The sequence below is a fragment of the Varanus komodoensis genome, unplaced genomic scaffold (genome assembly GCF_004798865.1).
Source record: "Varanus komodoensis strain SLA01 unplaced genomic scaffold, ASM479886v1 scaffold2, whole genome shotgun sequence".
Classification (NCBI taxonomy): domain Eukaryota; kingdom Metazoa; phylum Chordata; class Lepidosauria; order Squamata; family Varanidae; genus Varanus; species Varanus komodoensis.
Genome location: NW_025335568.1, coordinates 52,677,295 through 52,691,841, shown reverse-complemented (window position 1 = coordinate 52,691,841; position 14,547 = coordinate 52,677,295). Strand labels below are relative to the sequence as shown.

The 14,547-nt window shown below is 38.6% G+C and overlaps 1 protein-coding gene across 4 annotated transcripts in view; it reads right to left on the bottom strand.

Annotated features, from left to right (window-relative positions):
• Window positions 1-1,148: 1,148 nt before the first annotated feature.
• The window catches only part of UBR2 (ubiquitin protein ligase E3 component n-recognin 2), a 68,524-nt gene continuing 55,125 nt past the window's right edge, over window positions 1,149-14,547 (bottom strand). For 3 of the 4 annotated variants that reach the window (XM_044429693.1, XM_044429692.1, XM_044429694.1), the window contains 12 exons: window positions 14,463-14,518; window positions 14,097-14,193; window positions 11,631-11,698; window positions 10,673-10,808; window positions 9,388-9,475; window positions 8,115-8,245; window positions 6,628-6,736; window positions 5,991-6,047; window positions 5,366-5,443; window positions 4,659-4,829; window positions 4,289-4,390; window positions 1,149-3,528 (listed from right to left, as the gene is read on the bottom strand). In XM_044429693.1, coding sequence (XP_044285628.1) covers window positions 3,387-3,528; window positions 4,289-4,390; window positions 4,659-4,829; window positions 5,366-5,443; window positions 5,991-6,047; window positions 6,628-6,736; window positions 8,115-8,245; window positions 9,388-9,475; window positions 10,673-10,808; window positions 11,631-11,698; window positions 14,097-14,193; window positions 14,463-14,518 — 1,235 coding nt within the window. In that variant the 3' untranslated portion in view covers window positions 1,149-3,386. The other variant, XM_044429695.1, reaches the window with a different exon arrangement.

Sequence of the window (14,547 nt, the reverse complement as noted above, 5' to 3'; positions counted from 1 at the left end):
TGCAGCCTGTTTCCCTGGAATCCTGGGGATTTTCTCCACTGTCTACATCAGTTTGTTTCCCAGTCATCTCCAGCAAAGCAAACCATCTCTTTGTATTATAGGGAAAACTCTTAACATACATTCCTTTCATATCCACATTGAAGAAAATGCCAAATAAAGCACTCTGAGGATAATTTTGGAGAGTTGAAAATGTTTGCTATGCTGACAAACAAAACATTCCTTGGATGTGGTTACATGTACAAGAACTACTTAAGGTAAGCTTTGTAGTTACAGTTCAGTGTTGTCCCTGCGACAACCAAGACCCAAACACTATTTCCTTATATTCAAGGAATCATGATCCATTTTTTAAGGTTAGCAACTTAAGTTCACAAAAACATATCTAGCTTTTGCTCCAAACCCCCATTTTTGCAGCAAAGAGTGGCTTTCACCCAGTGCAGGTGAAAGTCCATTGTATCTTGCCACCTTGAGAGAGGCATTGCTGCCATGGCTGGTTGGCCCACCACTTGCTCTGCCAACCTGCCACTGCCCACTGCCTCCTCTGGCAGGTGCTCTGGCAATTTGCACCAGTGTCTTATGCTGGGACACTCAGTGCAGCGAGAGAGCAGCCAGCAGAGCTCTCTGGAGCAACCTACAGGTTGCTGCTCCCTCGCCCTACCTGCCTGGCCAGGCCCTGCCACTGTTGTGGGGCCCCTGAGAGAGGCAGGCTGAGCTCTTGTGAGAGCCTGGGAGCTCCATAGCCCCACATCTGCAGTAGGAAGCAGCCCCCAGTGCTTTGGAGAGCCCTACCAGCTATAATCCCATGGTGGCAAATGCCACTGCGAGAGAGTAGCGACTGAGGCTCTCTCGGCAGGGCCAGGGGAAAAGTGCTTCAGTCTGCCATTGTTCCCGTTTGGCTGCCTGATGAGGATGCATGAGCTAGGGCCAATCCTACTTCTATGCTCTGCAATGCACACTACTAATTAAATAAAGCATAGATAAGTTGTTTGAATACTGGACTGAGATGACTGTGATAAATAATTGAAGATTAATTTCTTTAGGCTGGAAGCTAGAAATACTGCAAATCTGGGCTATTTCTCTTAAATGCAAGCTAGCAACTGTTACGCTCAGCAGATGTTTCTTTAAAAAAGTGAGAAAGGTTCAAGCCTCAGTTGAATGTCAACACCTAAAGCATTTATTCTTATACTTTTATACATATGATACATTTCAGTTTTTACAAGTTGTCCACAGATATGAACGTTCTAGCCAATTCGTTACAGGTGTGAATTCCCTGATACTGAAAGCTCATTATATAAACATTTCTACAATGAACATAAATACATGCAAAAGAAGAAAGTCAGAGAAGAAAATGGGTTGTTAAAAATGAGCAACCTTACAGAAAAACAGCATAAATTATAGACTTCCCTATAGTTTATCGGCATAATTCCACCAACCCATTTGACTTCTGTCTCGGACTGTAGTACCTGAGGGGAAAAATAGCTTATTCTCTCAATATTTACTTCACACAGAAATCTGTCAGTTTAATGGTGGCAGGTGCTATTTTATTCTGTTTTTCTGCACCTATGAGGAGAAGAAAACAGAATCTAATGTATTGTTACTATATACGCCTTAAAGCAAGTTTGTCAAAAGCTCAAAGAAACCATGTTAGAGCAGAAATAGTACACTAAGTGTAACATGCACATCAAATAGTCTTAGCTACATCCTAATTTTTAAAAAAGGAAAATGAAGATTGAATATGTTCCTGCTAATTAGTTACACAACACTCATTGGAAAAAAGTGAGGCTCCAGAATTAGTAACTCATGTAGGAAGACTGATTAGACTGGTAAGCCCGTCCTGTCAGAAACTGCCCCAAGAAAACTGGTCTTTAGTTTTGTATCTGTGTCTTGTGTGTGCACTGCAAATATTGCAAGACTGCAGGAAACACTGTGAACATTAGCTGATGAATTAGGCCGGGGGGGGGGGGGGGACGGGACCACAACCATTTAAGGTATGCTGGATGTTTAAGGATGGCTTTTTTGCACTGAAAATGAAATTTAAAAAACAACAAAACCAAGACTTCCAAATAGGTGAGATTACAACTTATAATTATGCAAAGGAGATTATGTAGTTATTTTGATATCTGCTTTTTAAAAAGGATATTTGGATAGGATGAAGAGTGTGAAAGCTCTTCCAAAAGTCTAATATGCTATCATATGTTGTTTGCTTGGAGGCTACATGTATATTTAGAAAATTCACTGTCTTCAGGAACGTATGTGCAAAATCTGTGCAGTTATTTCAGTACATTTATAAAATATACTATAGGCAAAATTCTTTACAGAATGCCAGCCAAGTGCAAATTCATGTGGATGGCGCTGTAAATGAGGAAAGGAAGAGCCAGAAAACTTTGTAACTCTGGCTCTGCAATGTGCATATGGGGAGGCGGCAAGGGGAAGGAAAAAAGAGTCCGTGGTTTTTACTTTGCTTTCAATGTAATCTTGAGAACTGTTAAAAGCCAAATGTGTTCTGAATCTTGAAAGACAGAAATGAACAAATCTTTCAAAAATGAAATTCTATTCTCTTCCTTTTACATTTGACATTAAATCAAGGTTCACATGACTTCTCTGATGGGTGGTTTTAATATCTCATTCTAAGAAAAAATGTCAACCTTTTAGAACATCAAAGACTACCAATCACAGCATGGAAAACAAAGTCTCTTTCCCCACGATGTCAATATCACAATCCAACACAATACTTCTAAAGAGTGCAAGACTTCAAAAAGATTGTTAAATTAAAATTTCCTTATTAAGTATCCTCTTTTTTAGTTAGAAGAAATACAAAGGCAAAAGAGCCCTGCAAGGCTGCAGATTACGAAGTTCTTTTAGATACAGTGAGTGTTTTATGCACTCTTAGAGATAAATTGATTGCTACATTTTTGCACCCTTATTTCATTCCATTTGAAATATAGAACAGTTTTAAGTACTAAAATCCAAAATGGCTCAGATTTACTACAAAAGGGCAATCATACCACCGACATTGTGCTTAGTCTAGTTGCCATTTCAGCAGAGTTTTTCCTCCCCTCTTAGTTATCAAAAAAGATTTCAGCCAGACTCCAAGGAGATGGCCACTTTTGTACAAGAAATGCAAATTCGTCAGCCCAAGTTATAGAAATCAACAGGTTGTGTATGAAGGAAGCACAGTGCAAATAATACTATTAATCAATATGCTACACAGAAAAGTTCACATGGTTATGGTAACCAGGAAGTTTACAAAACAAATATGGAAAAGTTAATAAAAGAACAAGATTCTTCTCATTTTTTTCAAGCCTTTGTTTCCTAATCTTCCTTTTGTTTGATGAGTTTTGCTGGATTACAAAAGAATGGACATTAAGTTCTAGTCTTCAAGAAATAAGTTATAAATGCTGCCAGTCAATCCCTACTAAAGTTTGATTTGCCTCTTGTGCATGTCCTATTTCTTCTGTGATGCTATGCTGTTGCCAGAGTTTTTGAATCTTTTTAAATCGCTCTCTGCACAGATGTAAAGGATTTCCACGTCTAGGAAAAAAAAGTCAATAAAATAGTGATTAATAATAAAACCACACTCTAGGATTTGAATGCTTAACATTTCTAACATACACTATATAACTGATGGCGCACTAACAGTAGACAGGCATGTTGAGATGGTACATCAGAGAGGGAAAAATAAAAGCCACTGATCTGGAATATCTCATTTCAAACCATACCTTATCCATATTAGTTGTGGTCTTAGGTAACTCACTATTCCCTCACCTGCACCATGATCATCCCTTGCAAGGCCACTGTAAGGAGTACTGATATGAGCTTTGTAAAGCATTCTGAACATTTGAGATGAGGTATATAAAATGTTAAGTAGGCCATCATCAGGTGCTGCTTGTTTCCTCATTCCAATTCATTGCACACAGATGGCTAATGAGGGCAATGCCTCCCCCAGACTCTAAAAGTGCATATTTCGGGGCTAAATGTCCAAAAGATTTGCCCAGTTTAAGATCTCCCTGGGGAGAATTTGCTGAGCAGTGCCCCTGAGCTTCAGTCTGCAAGTTCATTCTGTGGTGCCAAAGCAGGACTTGCTTCAACAAAACCATTCAACTGTTTAAATCAACTTCTTTAAAATTTGCTGTGACTTTCCAATGCAGTACACTCCAGAATGTCTACTCCTCTGTGCATTTGACTTATAGAAATGGCCATCCTAAGTGATTAGTGTCAACATTTTTTTTACAAACATCTTCTCTCTAGGAAGAATCCTTCTAGGATTAAAAATACAAAGTTGCAAGAGTACCTGAGTCCCTGATCAGTCTCTCCGTAGTCATCAAGGTAGGGAGGAGGATAAAAACAGCCCTTTGTTTTTCCAGCTAGGAATAGCACTTGACACTCCCGTACTCTGAAAAAAACATACCCAAGATGACATCCTAGTCACAGAAACTCCCCATGTCTTTTAAGCAATCAGTTTCTAGAGCTTAGTGTTCATTCCCACAGAACAAATGGAAGGACTGAGGCATTTTCACAATACCGTCAATACCTCCTTCCTTAATGTGTGGTCGTAGGAGAGGAGCACAGAGTAAAAACCATCAAATAATTGATACTAGATAGCTCCTCTTCTTAAAGCATGACAATGTACTTGAATTAATCAAGTGCAGCCTCATACTTACCTGAGAAAAATTCCCACTCCAGAACCACAGGTATACGTATGTGCCGTACATGCACCTACATCTTCTCCCTCTAACTCAGTTTGGCAGCAGTAACTCTGAGAGCACAGCATAGTCCCGCATACAAGACACAATGTTGGTGCTCTGCTTTTATCACCGCCCGACTTTGGACACCTTTGCAGGAAATAGAAAATCTGGTCAATATACTGCATGATCTGCTCTTCACTATTACATGCATTCCCCAGATGGACCCAAGAAGAATGCTCTGGGTGCAGTGGGGCTTTCTTGCACCATCCTCCTCTCGATAGTCTGCTAGAACCCCAAAGAGCAGTGCAATGAAATTTGGACATGGCAGAATGCCTTTTAGCTCATGGAGGACAACTAAGGATCCCAGCCAAGATTTTTCACTATTAACTTATTCCAGTAAAAGTGAGCAAGCACAGAGAAGCTGCAGAGTTCAATGACTAAGCATTTCTGCACATTTTTTGAAGAATTCAGAGTTAAACACAGGAAGCTGCCTTATTCTCAGCTGGACCCCTGATTCGCATTGCTTAGCATTGTCCCAGGTCCCAGTTCTGCTACCCCAGGCACCTTTAACTGGAGGTGCTACAGGCTGCAAAGCATATGCCCTACACCACAGTGCTGTAGGGTAGTTTCAGATTTATTCCAGTGAAAATCAAATGGGTCATAATGAATTGCACAAGACTTACGAAAAATTAGATGCTTGATTGATGAGGCAGCTGTAATCATCAGGCAGGTCTATTAATCTGTTAGATTCTCGGGGATAGCTGAAAAGAAACAAGGGCATCAACTTCATCAAGCAACAAATCTAACTTGAAAACCCTCCCTGCTCTCCAGTTCGTGATGCTACAGTGCTATTTACCAAATAAACTAAATGACAAGTGTGACATTAGCTAAAAATTATACACAGATGTTGGTGCACAATCTTAACTTGGAAAGGATGCACTTACTTCCTTTCTGAAAACAAATCTGCAAGTCTTATTTGTCAGCAAGCGGTCTTCATGTGTTCTCTGTTATTACGTATTTTACAGCTCAGATGTAACAGTGGGTAATGTTGCACAGGCTTCCTGTGATCTGCTCAGCTACTTCCCCACGAAATCTACCTCTGGATTTTCTAACTGAAGCAATTACAAGCTTCTGCAATTTTAAAAGCGTTTTAAAATATTTGTTCTATATATACATCCTATTCTTCCATGGAGCTTCTAGTAGTTTTCCATTCAAACACTGTGTAGGGCCACACTTAACAAGCACCTGCCATTTCCAGATTACTCAGCGGATCTCACAAGCTTCACCAGTTGTGAAACATTCATTTACCTTATGGCATGCCTCTGGCCTTGCAGGTATTTTTTAACTTCACTGTTATTGCACCAGCTTCAACAGAAGGAGAGGAAAATAAAATGCTTTAGTATCATCGATGTAGCAGCCAGTTCAAGAATCACATGATTCTGCTCCTCAGATCTCATTCATGAACAAGTAATTCATGATCCAATCCAATGTAATTCAAATACTCTCAGTGCTAAGAAACTTCTCAAAATGACTTGCCTAATGTCTGTACATTTTCATTTGAGAGAGAAATGCCCTTTGCATGAAATATCTATTCCAACTCTACTGTAAAAAGTTGTAAGAGAAATTTCTACAGTGACAATTACACTAGAAAATTACACTGACAATTCATATCCACTTCTCCATATTCACTTCCTTCCTACATCAGGAGGCTAACTATCAGTGGTAAAGTAATTCTTATTTCAAGGGTGCAGCCCAGTATCCTTTGGGTAATGCCTGGCACATGATATGAATGTTCACAGCACAGGAGCAACAGCAGCAGTACCCTAGATTCCTGGTCCAGTGGCACATAATCACTGGCCCAACCCTATTTCCCACCTCATACGTGCACAATAAATATATCTAACAGTCAACATATGTAAATTGGAATAATAAATATTGTCCCTACCTTTCTACTAATGTATTTGTAATTTTGCTGTTCTCTTCAAAAAGGCAAGTGAGGTTGTTTGGCAAGGAGAGATATTTACATAAATTTTCAAATTGGTTTATCCCGCTAACTGTAAAATTAGAAATATGATGCATTATTATTATCAGCCAAACCTAATATTTAAGCATCTATGAAGAATTCCCCGTATACATTAAATCTCACAGTTAAATAATAGACAATAGCCTCCAATTTTACCAAGACAAATAATCAAGAGAAACCCATTTATGGAACTTTATTTCAACAGTTTAAGGTAGAGAATGGTTGAAGAATGACTAAGCAGTACAACCCATCTCTTACAATACTCTGGGTCATCCAGTGAAGCAGAATAATAGGGGACTCAGGATAAACATGCCATAAAAATCTCCCATATATAATATAGAAAGTAATATAGAATAATCCATAATATAGAATAGTAATTCCCATACTATGACCTTAGTATTCCCATATTCCCAAAGAAATTAACAAACTTTCATGATGGCTTAGAAAGCAAATAAACAGCCTAAATCCAAAGTTGACTGGTTATGCTAAAACCCACTGAAATTAATGGGGAATATAATTAGTAACTGCTAAATTGCCCTAATTATTTTAATGGGATTTTAGCACAGTTAACTTCCTTTGAATTTAGAACACAGTATTTTATATTTAGCTTTTTATACTGAAGATGTTTATGAATTAGAAATGCATGAAAAATCTGATAAGGGGTGAAAAACCACTGGATTTTTATGATTTGGGCCCTGGATACTGGTTCGCTAGCCCTTTGCTGGCACTGACTCATTATGGTGCATGTCAAGGCAGGTTAAAGATTCTGTCTCTAAAAACAGCACAATCTACACATAAAAAGCTGTCAGAGAAATTATATACATTTATGCAATTAGTACAAATTCATACCCAGAAAGCAAAAATCCACCATTTTGCACAAATTGGCACTGGAAGGGTATGCAGTCCTTATACGAAATGGCCAATTTTATGCAAATCACAAAAGGGCCACATGCTTTCTGGGTGCTGATTTGCACAGAAACTGGTATGTCAGCAATTGCATAAATTTCTGCAAATTGCATGAATTTTCTTAAGATGTTCTAAAAAAAATGAAAAAAAACTGCAGCTTAGAAAGCTAGGAAAAAACCCTAACTTAGCCCACTTTGGATCATTGGATTGCAAGTGGGCAGGAAGTCAAACAAGCAAGACATCCTGGCATCAACACATCCCTAACCAGAATGTATGTTTACATGTTTAAGCATATCTTAGATCTTTATCCATTTTAAGTTGTGTGCAATTACTGTGACTTATCTATAATTTCAAATTATCCACTTCCTATAAAATCACATACACCCTGTCATAACTAGTTATAATAGTGAATTAAGAAAGTTATAATATAAATTAATTATTAGAATTTAAAATAGTATTCATGAATGATTTGCAATGCTGTTTCAATGTGCCTGATTAAATACCTTGCAATTCTGGTGGTGCTGGAACGCCATTTAAATAGTGGAAGAACAGAGCAGAGCACCGTAGGAAAGGCATGATTCCCGCTTTTATACTTCTCCAAAGATGCCATCCAGAGGTCATTTCTTTCAAGGCACTAAAATAAAACCAGATTAATTTTTAGAAAGGAAAAATCCATTTTTAAAAGTTACACAATATTTAATTTAGTTTAGATTTCACTTAATTAAGCAGGTAACTGGGAAGGGAAAGAGTTTTGTTAGCGTTTCACACAAAAAGAGACAATATTTCAAGTTGCCAGAAGCTTCTTTTTATGGTACAGGAGAACTATTCTTGGTAAACCCAATGCCAAATTATACAGTAATTTTACATTGCAAATTGCTATACAGCTACTATTAAAACAGCTATTTGGTGTCAGGAATTGCCTGTTGATGTGAAGCAAATTCAGTTGGAGATTTTCCTGAGCCCAGTTCTAGTCCTTGATTCTCAGGAGGTACCTCTGTCTGCGACTGCTTTTTGCCCGTTTTCTTGGCTCACCAACTGTGTTATCAAGATACTATGACACCAAGATACTTGCCACGGTACTGTATTTTTCCAGCTATAAGACGTCCCCATGTATAGGATGCCCCCCACTTTTCCTACCAATCTCTAAGTGAGCAAGCTGCTGCTTCCGCGCACGCCCACATGCTGCATCCCCAGGTGCCCACACCAGTCTCCCCGCAATTGTACCCGCGCCCACCTCCCCCCCGATCGTGCCCACATCCATTTAGTCTTCCTGATTGCGCCTGTGATCTCACCAGTCTCCCCACACACACACACGCGCGGTTCTCCTCTCGGCCCCTCATGTATAAGACGCCCCTCCATTTTTAGGTAAATATTATTAAGAAAAAGTATTGTCTTATACACAGAAAAGCATGGTAATTTCTAGACTGGATAACCATTATGTCCTCTAAATAGGCCTGCCTTTTGAAGAAGTTTGAAAGCATTGGCAGATCCAGAACAGAGAAGCCAGATTATTATATAGCTCTTGTTACTTAAGCCATACAGTTTTTTCAAGTGTGTTTTTAGGTATAATTGAAAGGGCTTTTGGAATTGCGTATGAAATATTGGAGCCAGCATACTTGAAAGTGTACCAACCAGTGACAGGAGACCAGCTTGGAGCAAGACAAGCTAAGAGTCTACCCTAACTGGCCCTGCCTTGGAATGTTAAAAAGCAGTTTACAGAAGGCAAGTGAAGCAGAACAAAGGGTAGAAAAGTTAGACCAGATGCTTTCATTTTACCTTCCTGCATACTGGCCAAGATATTTATGTAAAGCAAGGACTGCTTCTTCTTCACCAGTAGGGTTTTCTTGGTCCATGCCATTTTCTTCTGAAAAAGAAAACACAAATTCTAAACCTAAGTGAATCAAATAGGTGTTGAAGAAAAAAACTAGAGGAAGTTAATAGTGCGCTAACCTATACTAAGAATGTGGTCCATTGCCTTTGGTTTTACAAAGCAGACATAAATTATGTGTTATCCAGAGCTTCTGATTTTAACCAGTTATATATCTAATCCTCCTCTAGTACCCACTCTATCCCATGTGTACTGGCCTCAGGTCTTAAATTTCATTCTGTTAATCATCTTCCTCAGACACTTCTGTTTCTGTGTACAAAAAGCTGCACACGGAAGCAGGCTGCAATACACTAAAGGTAAACATGCAAAACAGTCTTAGCTCATAAAGTTTATTTTTCTTGTTTATGCAATTCATAGACTTGACTGTAAGTCTCCCAAATAAAGCTTCACCCAAAGAACTTTTACTTCACCAAGTACTTGCTATGCAGAAGTACTCTTAAAACAGACTGTTAAATACTATTGTAGAATTTTTAGTTTGCATGCATTTTAACTCTAGAATTTAAAAAATCAGTTTCAGTAGCCATTTTCAAGATCTGTGCATGATTCGTTCATTCATTCATTCATTCATAATTTCTGTAGACCGTCCCATTACCAAAGTCTCAGTCCAGTTTAACAATACAAAATGTTAAAAAAATGTTAAAAACTGCAGGTCCAAGGAAAGGTAATAAAATTAGAGGATTCACATACCATTTCCTTAGATTGCTCTAATCAAAAGCATTTTTTGGTTTAAAGAAGTTCAATTCGTTTTTTTTTTTACATCTTAATCTTTTGAGAAGAACTAAAATCTCAGGTTTGGAAAAAGGGTATTCTGTCTGATTTTTCTTCTAGGGTCTGGGATGTGGCAATAATGATGGCATTAATAGTGAAAGATGGAGTGTATTTTTTAAGTTTTGGAATTGTACATTTAAAGATAATGTTAATCCACATTCCCAATCTGATTTTTTTTGTTTTGAAGGATATTTATACATGTACTGGGTGAGCACTTACATTAAATACCTTAATTTAATTTTGTATGATTAAAATGAAGTCTCTTTAAAAATACTTTAGTTTTTTTTTAAACAAAAACCACAAAACATTTCAAATGCGCAGTTCTGATTATACCCAGAATAGTCCCTTTTTCTTCTTAGTTTCCCTGTACTCACAAGTTAAAGTAACTTTGACAAACTACATTACCTGTGGATGAGGTAAGTATTATTTGTACAATATGTGCCATAGTGACAAGATGGAAGATATGAATATCGCCAGTACCAAGGCTTACTCCTGAAAAGTCCTGACAGTGTATGGCAGGGAAAGAAAGTACCAAGCATACCTGTAAATAAAATGCATAAGAAAAAAATAACTTTTCACCAGCCTCATTTGTCCAAATGCTGCAAGACAACCCTCCCCAGAAGACTTGCATAAAGTAAGACCAACTTTGAATACACACACACCCCACTTTTTCTATTTTCCCCAAATGGGTACACTCCAGGTGCATCAGACTCCAACTTCCAGCATTTGTGGACAACACAGTCAACACTGATTGAGAATGCTGTAAGCTGCACTATTTCACTAAAAGCAAGAAACCCTCCATCAACAGTATAACCACCAGCAACAGCATTATTTTTATCAATATACTGCCTAACAGCCAAAAATATCTGGGTGGTTAACAGCAACACATAAAAATAATAAAACTGTACACACATAACAAAAGCAGCATAACTTCATTTAAAAAAGGAATTTTAAAACCATTTGAGAAGTTAAACATATTTGATACATTCAATAAGTGAGATGATTGTAAACATGGGCCAACCTGAATGCCACTAAAACTAAAAACTTTGGCATAGAGACCATTCTTAACCAGACACCAGAAGAATGACAGAGTTGGTACCAGGCAGGCCTCAGTGGGGAGTGTTTGCCATAATCAAGTGGCCATCAATGAGAAGGCCTTCTTCCTTGTTGTCATCAACCAAGCATTCCTGCAAGGTGGGTCAGAGAGGAAGGCCTCAGATGCTGAGCATAATGCCCAGGAAGCTTTTGGTTGGGTGAGATGCTCCAACAGGAATAGCAGCCTCAAGCCATGTCACACTTACTTCTTAAAAGTGATATACAATATAAGACAGAGTGGGTCTCCTGGAATTTATAGGGTGCTTACCAGTAAGTGAAACATGTCGATATCAAGAATACTGGGAAGATTCCAATTTTTTTCATTAGGCACCAGTGCTAGATATTTAAAACACAAAATGGTTATTGATGATGAAACATTAAGATTTACATTTAACTTCTGAAAATGACCAATCAGGTAGTTTGTCAAAGTCTTAAAGCAACTTGAGCTTCAGAATAGCATGATTATCTGAAGTGGTTCAGTACTGGTGGGGGGAGGTCTCTAAATGTGGAGCACAATTACTGTAATTAGCATGACCACCGTTACTGTGAAAATAAGACTGGTTCAAGAGATTAAAGTAGTATCGCATAATACTTTGCCCCAGGAGGTTCCCTGTTTCAGTAGCTAGCACTTCTAGTTGAAAGGTTGTCCACTAGTTAGACCAGGAAAGACTCTAGCCTGAAAGCTTGAGAAAGCTGCTGCCAGTCACAGTACCTAGCACTGGGCTGTCAGAACCACTGTCCTGAGTTTAAAACAACATCAGTTTAAAATACCATCATGTGTTCATTTTCATCATGGTTTTTTCACAGGTACTCTGGGAATTACTACTCTGTGAGTTTACTGAGAATTCTCATTCAGATTTCAAGTAATCACCATTTCCAGGAAATCTCAGAAGAAGGATTTTGAGTCTTAGGATTGCTGAGAGGAAAAGATGACCAAAGTCTCCTCATTCACCCAGTAATTCCTAGTTCTTTTGGGATTTGCTTACAGCAATATCAGAACAACAGTCCAATTAACTGGGCTGAAAGGAAAAGTGGCTAGGACAACTGCAGATTCAGTCCACAGGCCATATGAAGTATATTCCTGATGTAATAGGTCAAAAATAGTTACAGGTTCCCCATGTTCAATTAATCAATCAGGTTTAATACAGATAGAAGAGGGGTCCCTAACATTTTCAGAATAGTACACAGATAAGCAAATCTGAGAATGTGTTGTGGATGTTCCCATTTTCCAGAGGATAAAAGCAGGATTTGAGCTTGAAAACATAAAACTACTCTTTTGAACCCATAGTTTTCTCCCAACACCAATCTCTTTGATGAGTCTCAGACAGAAGGGATTTGGCTGAGAAATTGAGTACAAGGAAAAGGTAGTATCTGAGTCCCAAATGCCATATTATGTATTTGCCCTCACATAGAACAACAAAATGCCCATTTCACAGAAGTAAAGCAGAGAGGCACAGACACAAATCTGACAGACCCAGAAGCAAAACACACAGCCACATGAAATGAAATCAACCCAAGCAAAACACACACACACAAACACATCACACAAATGCCCCCAAATGCAAGCAAAACACACCTGTGAAAACAAGCAAACAAAGTTACACAGATACACATCCCACAGGGAAAAAAGCCAGTTAAAACACCCATTGAAAACAGGCAACCCTTGGCCCCATGCCCCTCTCCCCCTGTAACTCTGCAGAGACTCTCTACCACCTCCAGCTTGTACTTTCCTTTTCTGAGCAGTTGGATGTGTCTCACAAGGGCTGAGCTGTAGCTTTCGACTGCTTTTATTGTCTAAGAATGCCTTGGATCCCTTATGGGGCCCAGAATTATTCAAGATGGTGTTGTAGGCTGGAACTAAGCCATGAAGCATGCCAGCCTATCAGTTAAACACATTCTTAATTTTTAAAAAATCTAAACAAACAAAAAGTCAGGAGAGACAAGGAATTTGGCAAGTACCGTGAAAGTGCTTACAAGCACCACAGTGGGAATTCAACAAGGACATTGTCCTAAAAAAAGAGTCTCAGGCACTGAAAGCCAACTATCAGCTTGTGCGATCCCACTTTCCTTTAGTACACTGAATATACAATTTGGATTTTGCTAGAGAGGCTGATTTCTCATCTTTTCTTATTGTAAGAATATCAAGCTTGGTGTGCTGGAGGTGGCAGAAGAGGTTGTCCTCTTCCGTATTTAAGGCCCAGTTCTCAAACTTCAGTAGAACTAATGCCAAAAACCTGTTTTATCTGCACTGTAATTTGGAAGTCCAGTAACTACTTTGTTCCCAAAGTCCAATCATCAACCCCAGAGAATTTATGTCTGAAGTGGGCCCTTTCCATGCGATTTTCTCAAATGATATGGTTATAATCTCACTGAAGCAACAACCTATGATTAGTTCTTATTCTCCAGGGCAAATATGGTAATAATTATTATCATATGCTCAACTAAGATATGTTTTGCCCTGAGTTCAAGATGTTAACCTCAACTAAAGCTCTAAGCCAATCTCGCATATGCACAGTACTGCCAGAGCATCATACGTTCCCGTGAGATGGACGGACAAAACTTGTAAGCATGAAGTTTCATGCACACATTTGTTTTTGTGCCTGCAACACTTTACTGGGTAAAGCTTGAGCAGAGATCCAAAAACTTATTTAGGGGTGCAAAAACTTTTTACACTTGTATCTTGGTCTCTCCCTCCGAATTCTTTAAATAAGAATTGCCATGATCTTGAACTTACATGATAAAAGCATACAAAAGTGACCCTGTACTGCTGAAAGTGAAGAAACTGTCCAGTGTGCAGCTGCAAATCTAGTTAACGAAGTAAGGCAATCATCCTAAAACAGAACAAAGTTACATACACGTAAAGAAATGGACTAAAGAACCAACCCAAGCCTCATTTCTTCATTACATTTTAACAGATCTAAACCCCGCGAACAATTCTTAGCCATTACTACATCATGTAAGGGCCTCTCATATGAACACATAGGAAATGGTGGCATAATGTTCACCATCACAACTTGCTGTTTATATAACCATTCTTTCCAAATAGCTGAATACTGTAAGACTGTCCCACAGAAATTCAGACTATGTTGTTGCATCATACCTGTCTACAAGATAAGTGACCAAATAATGGTTTCTCTTCATCTGCCAAAAGTCGTTCTGTGGAAGGCAAAAAATAATGACAAGTG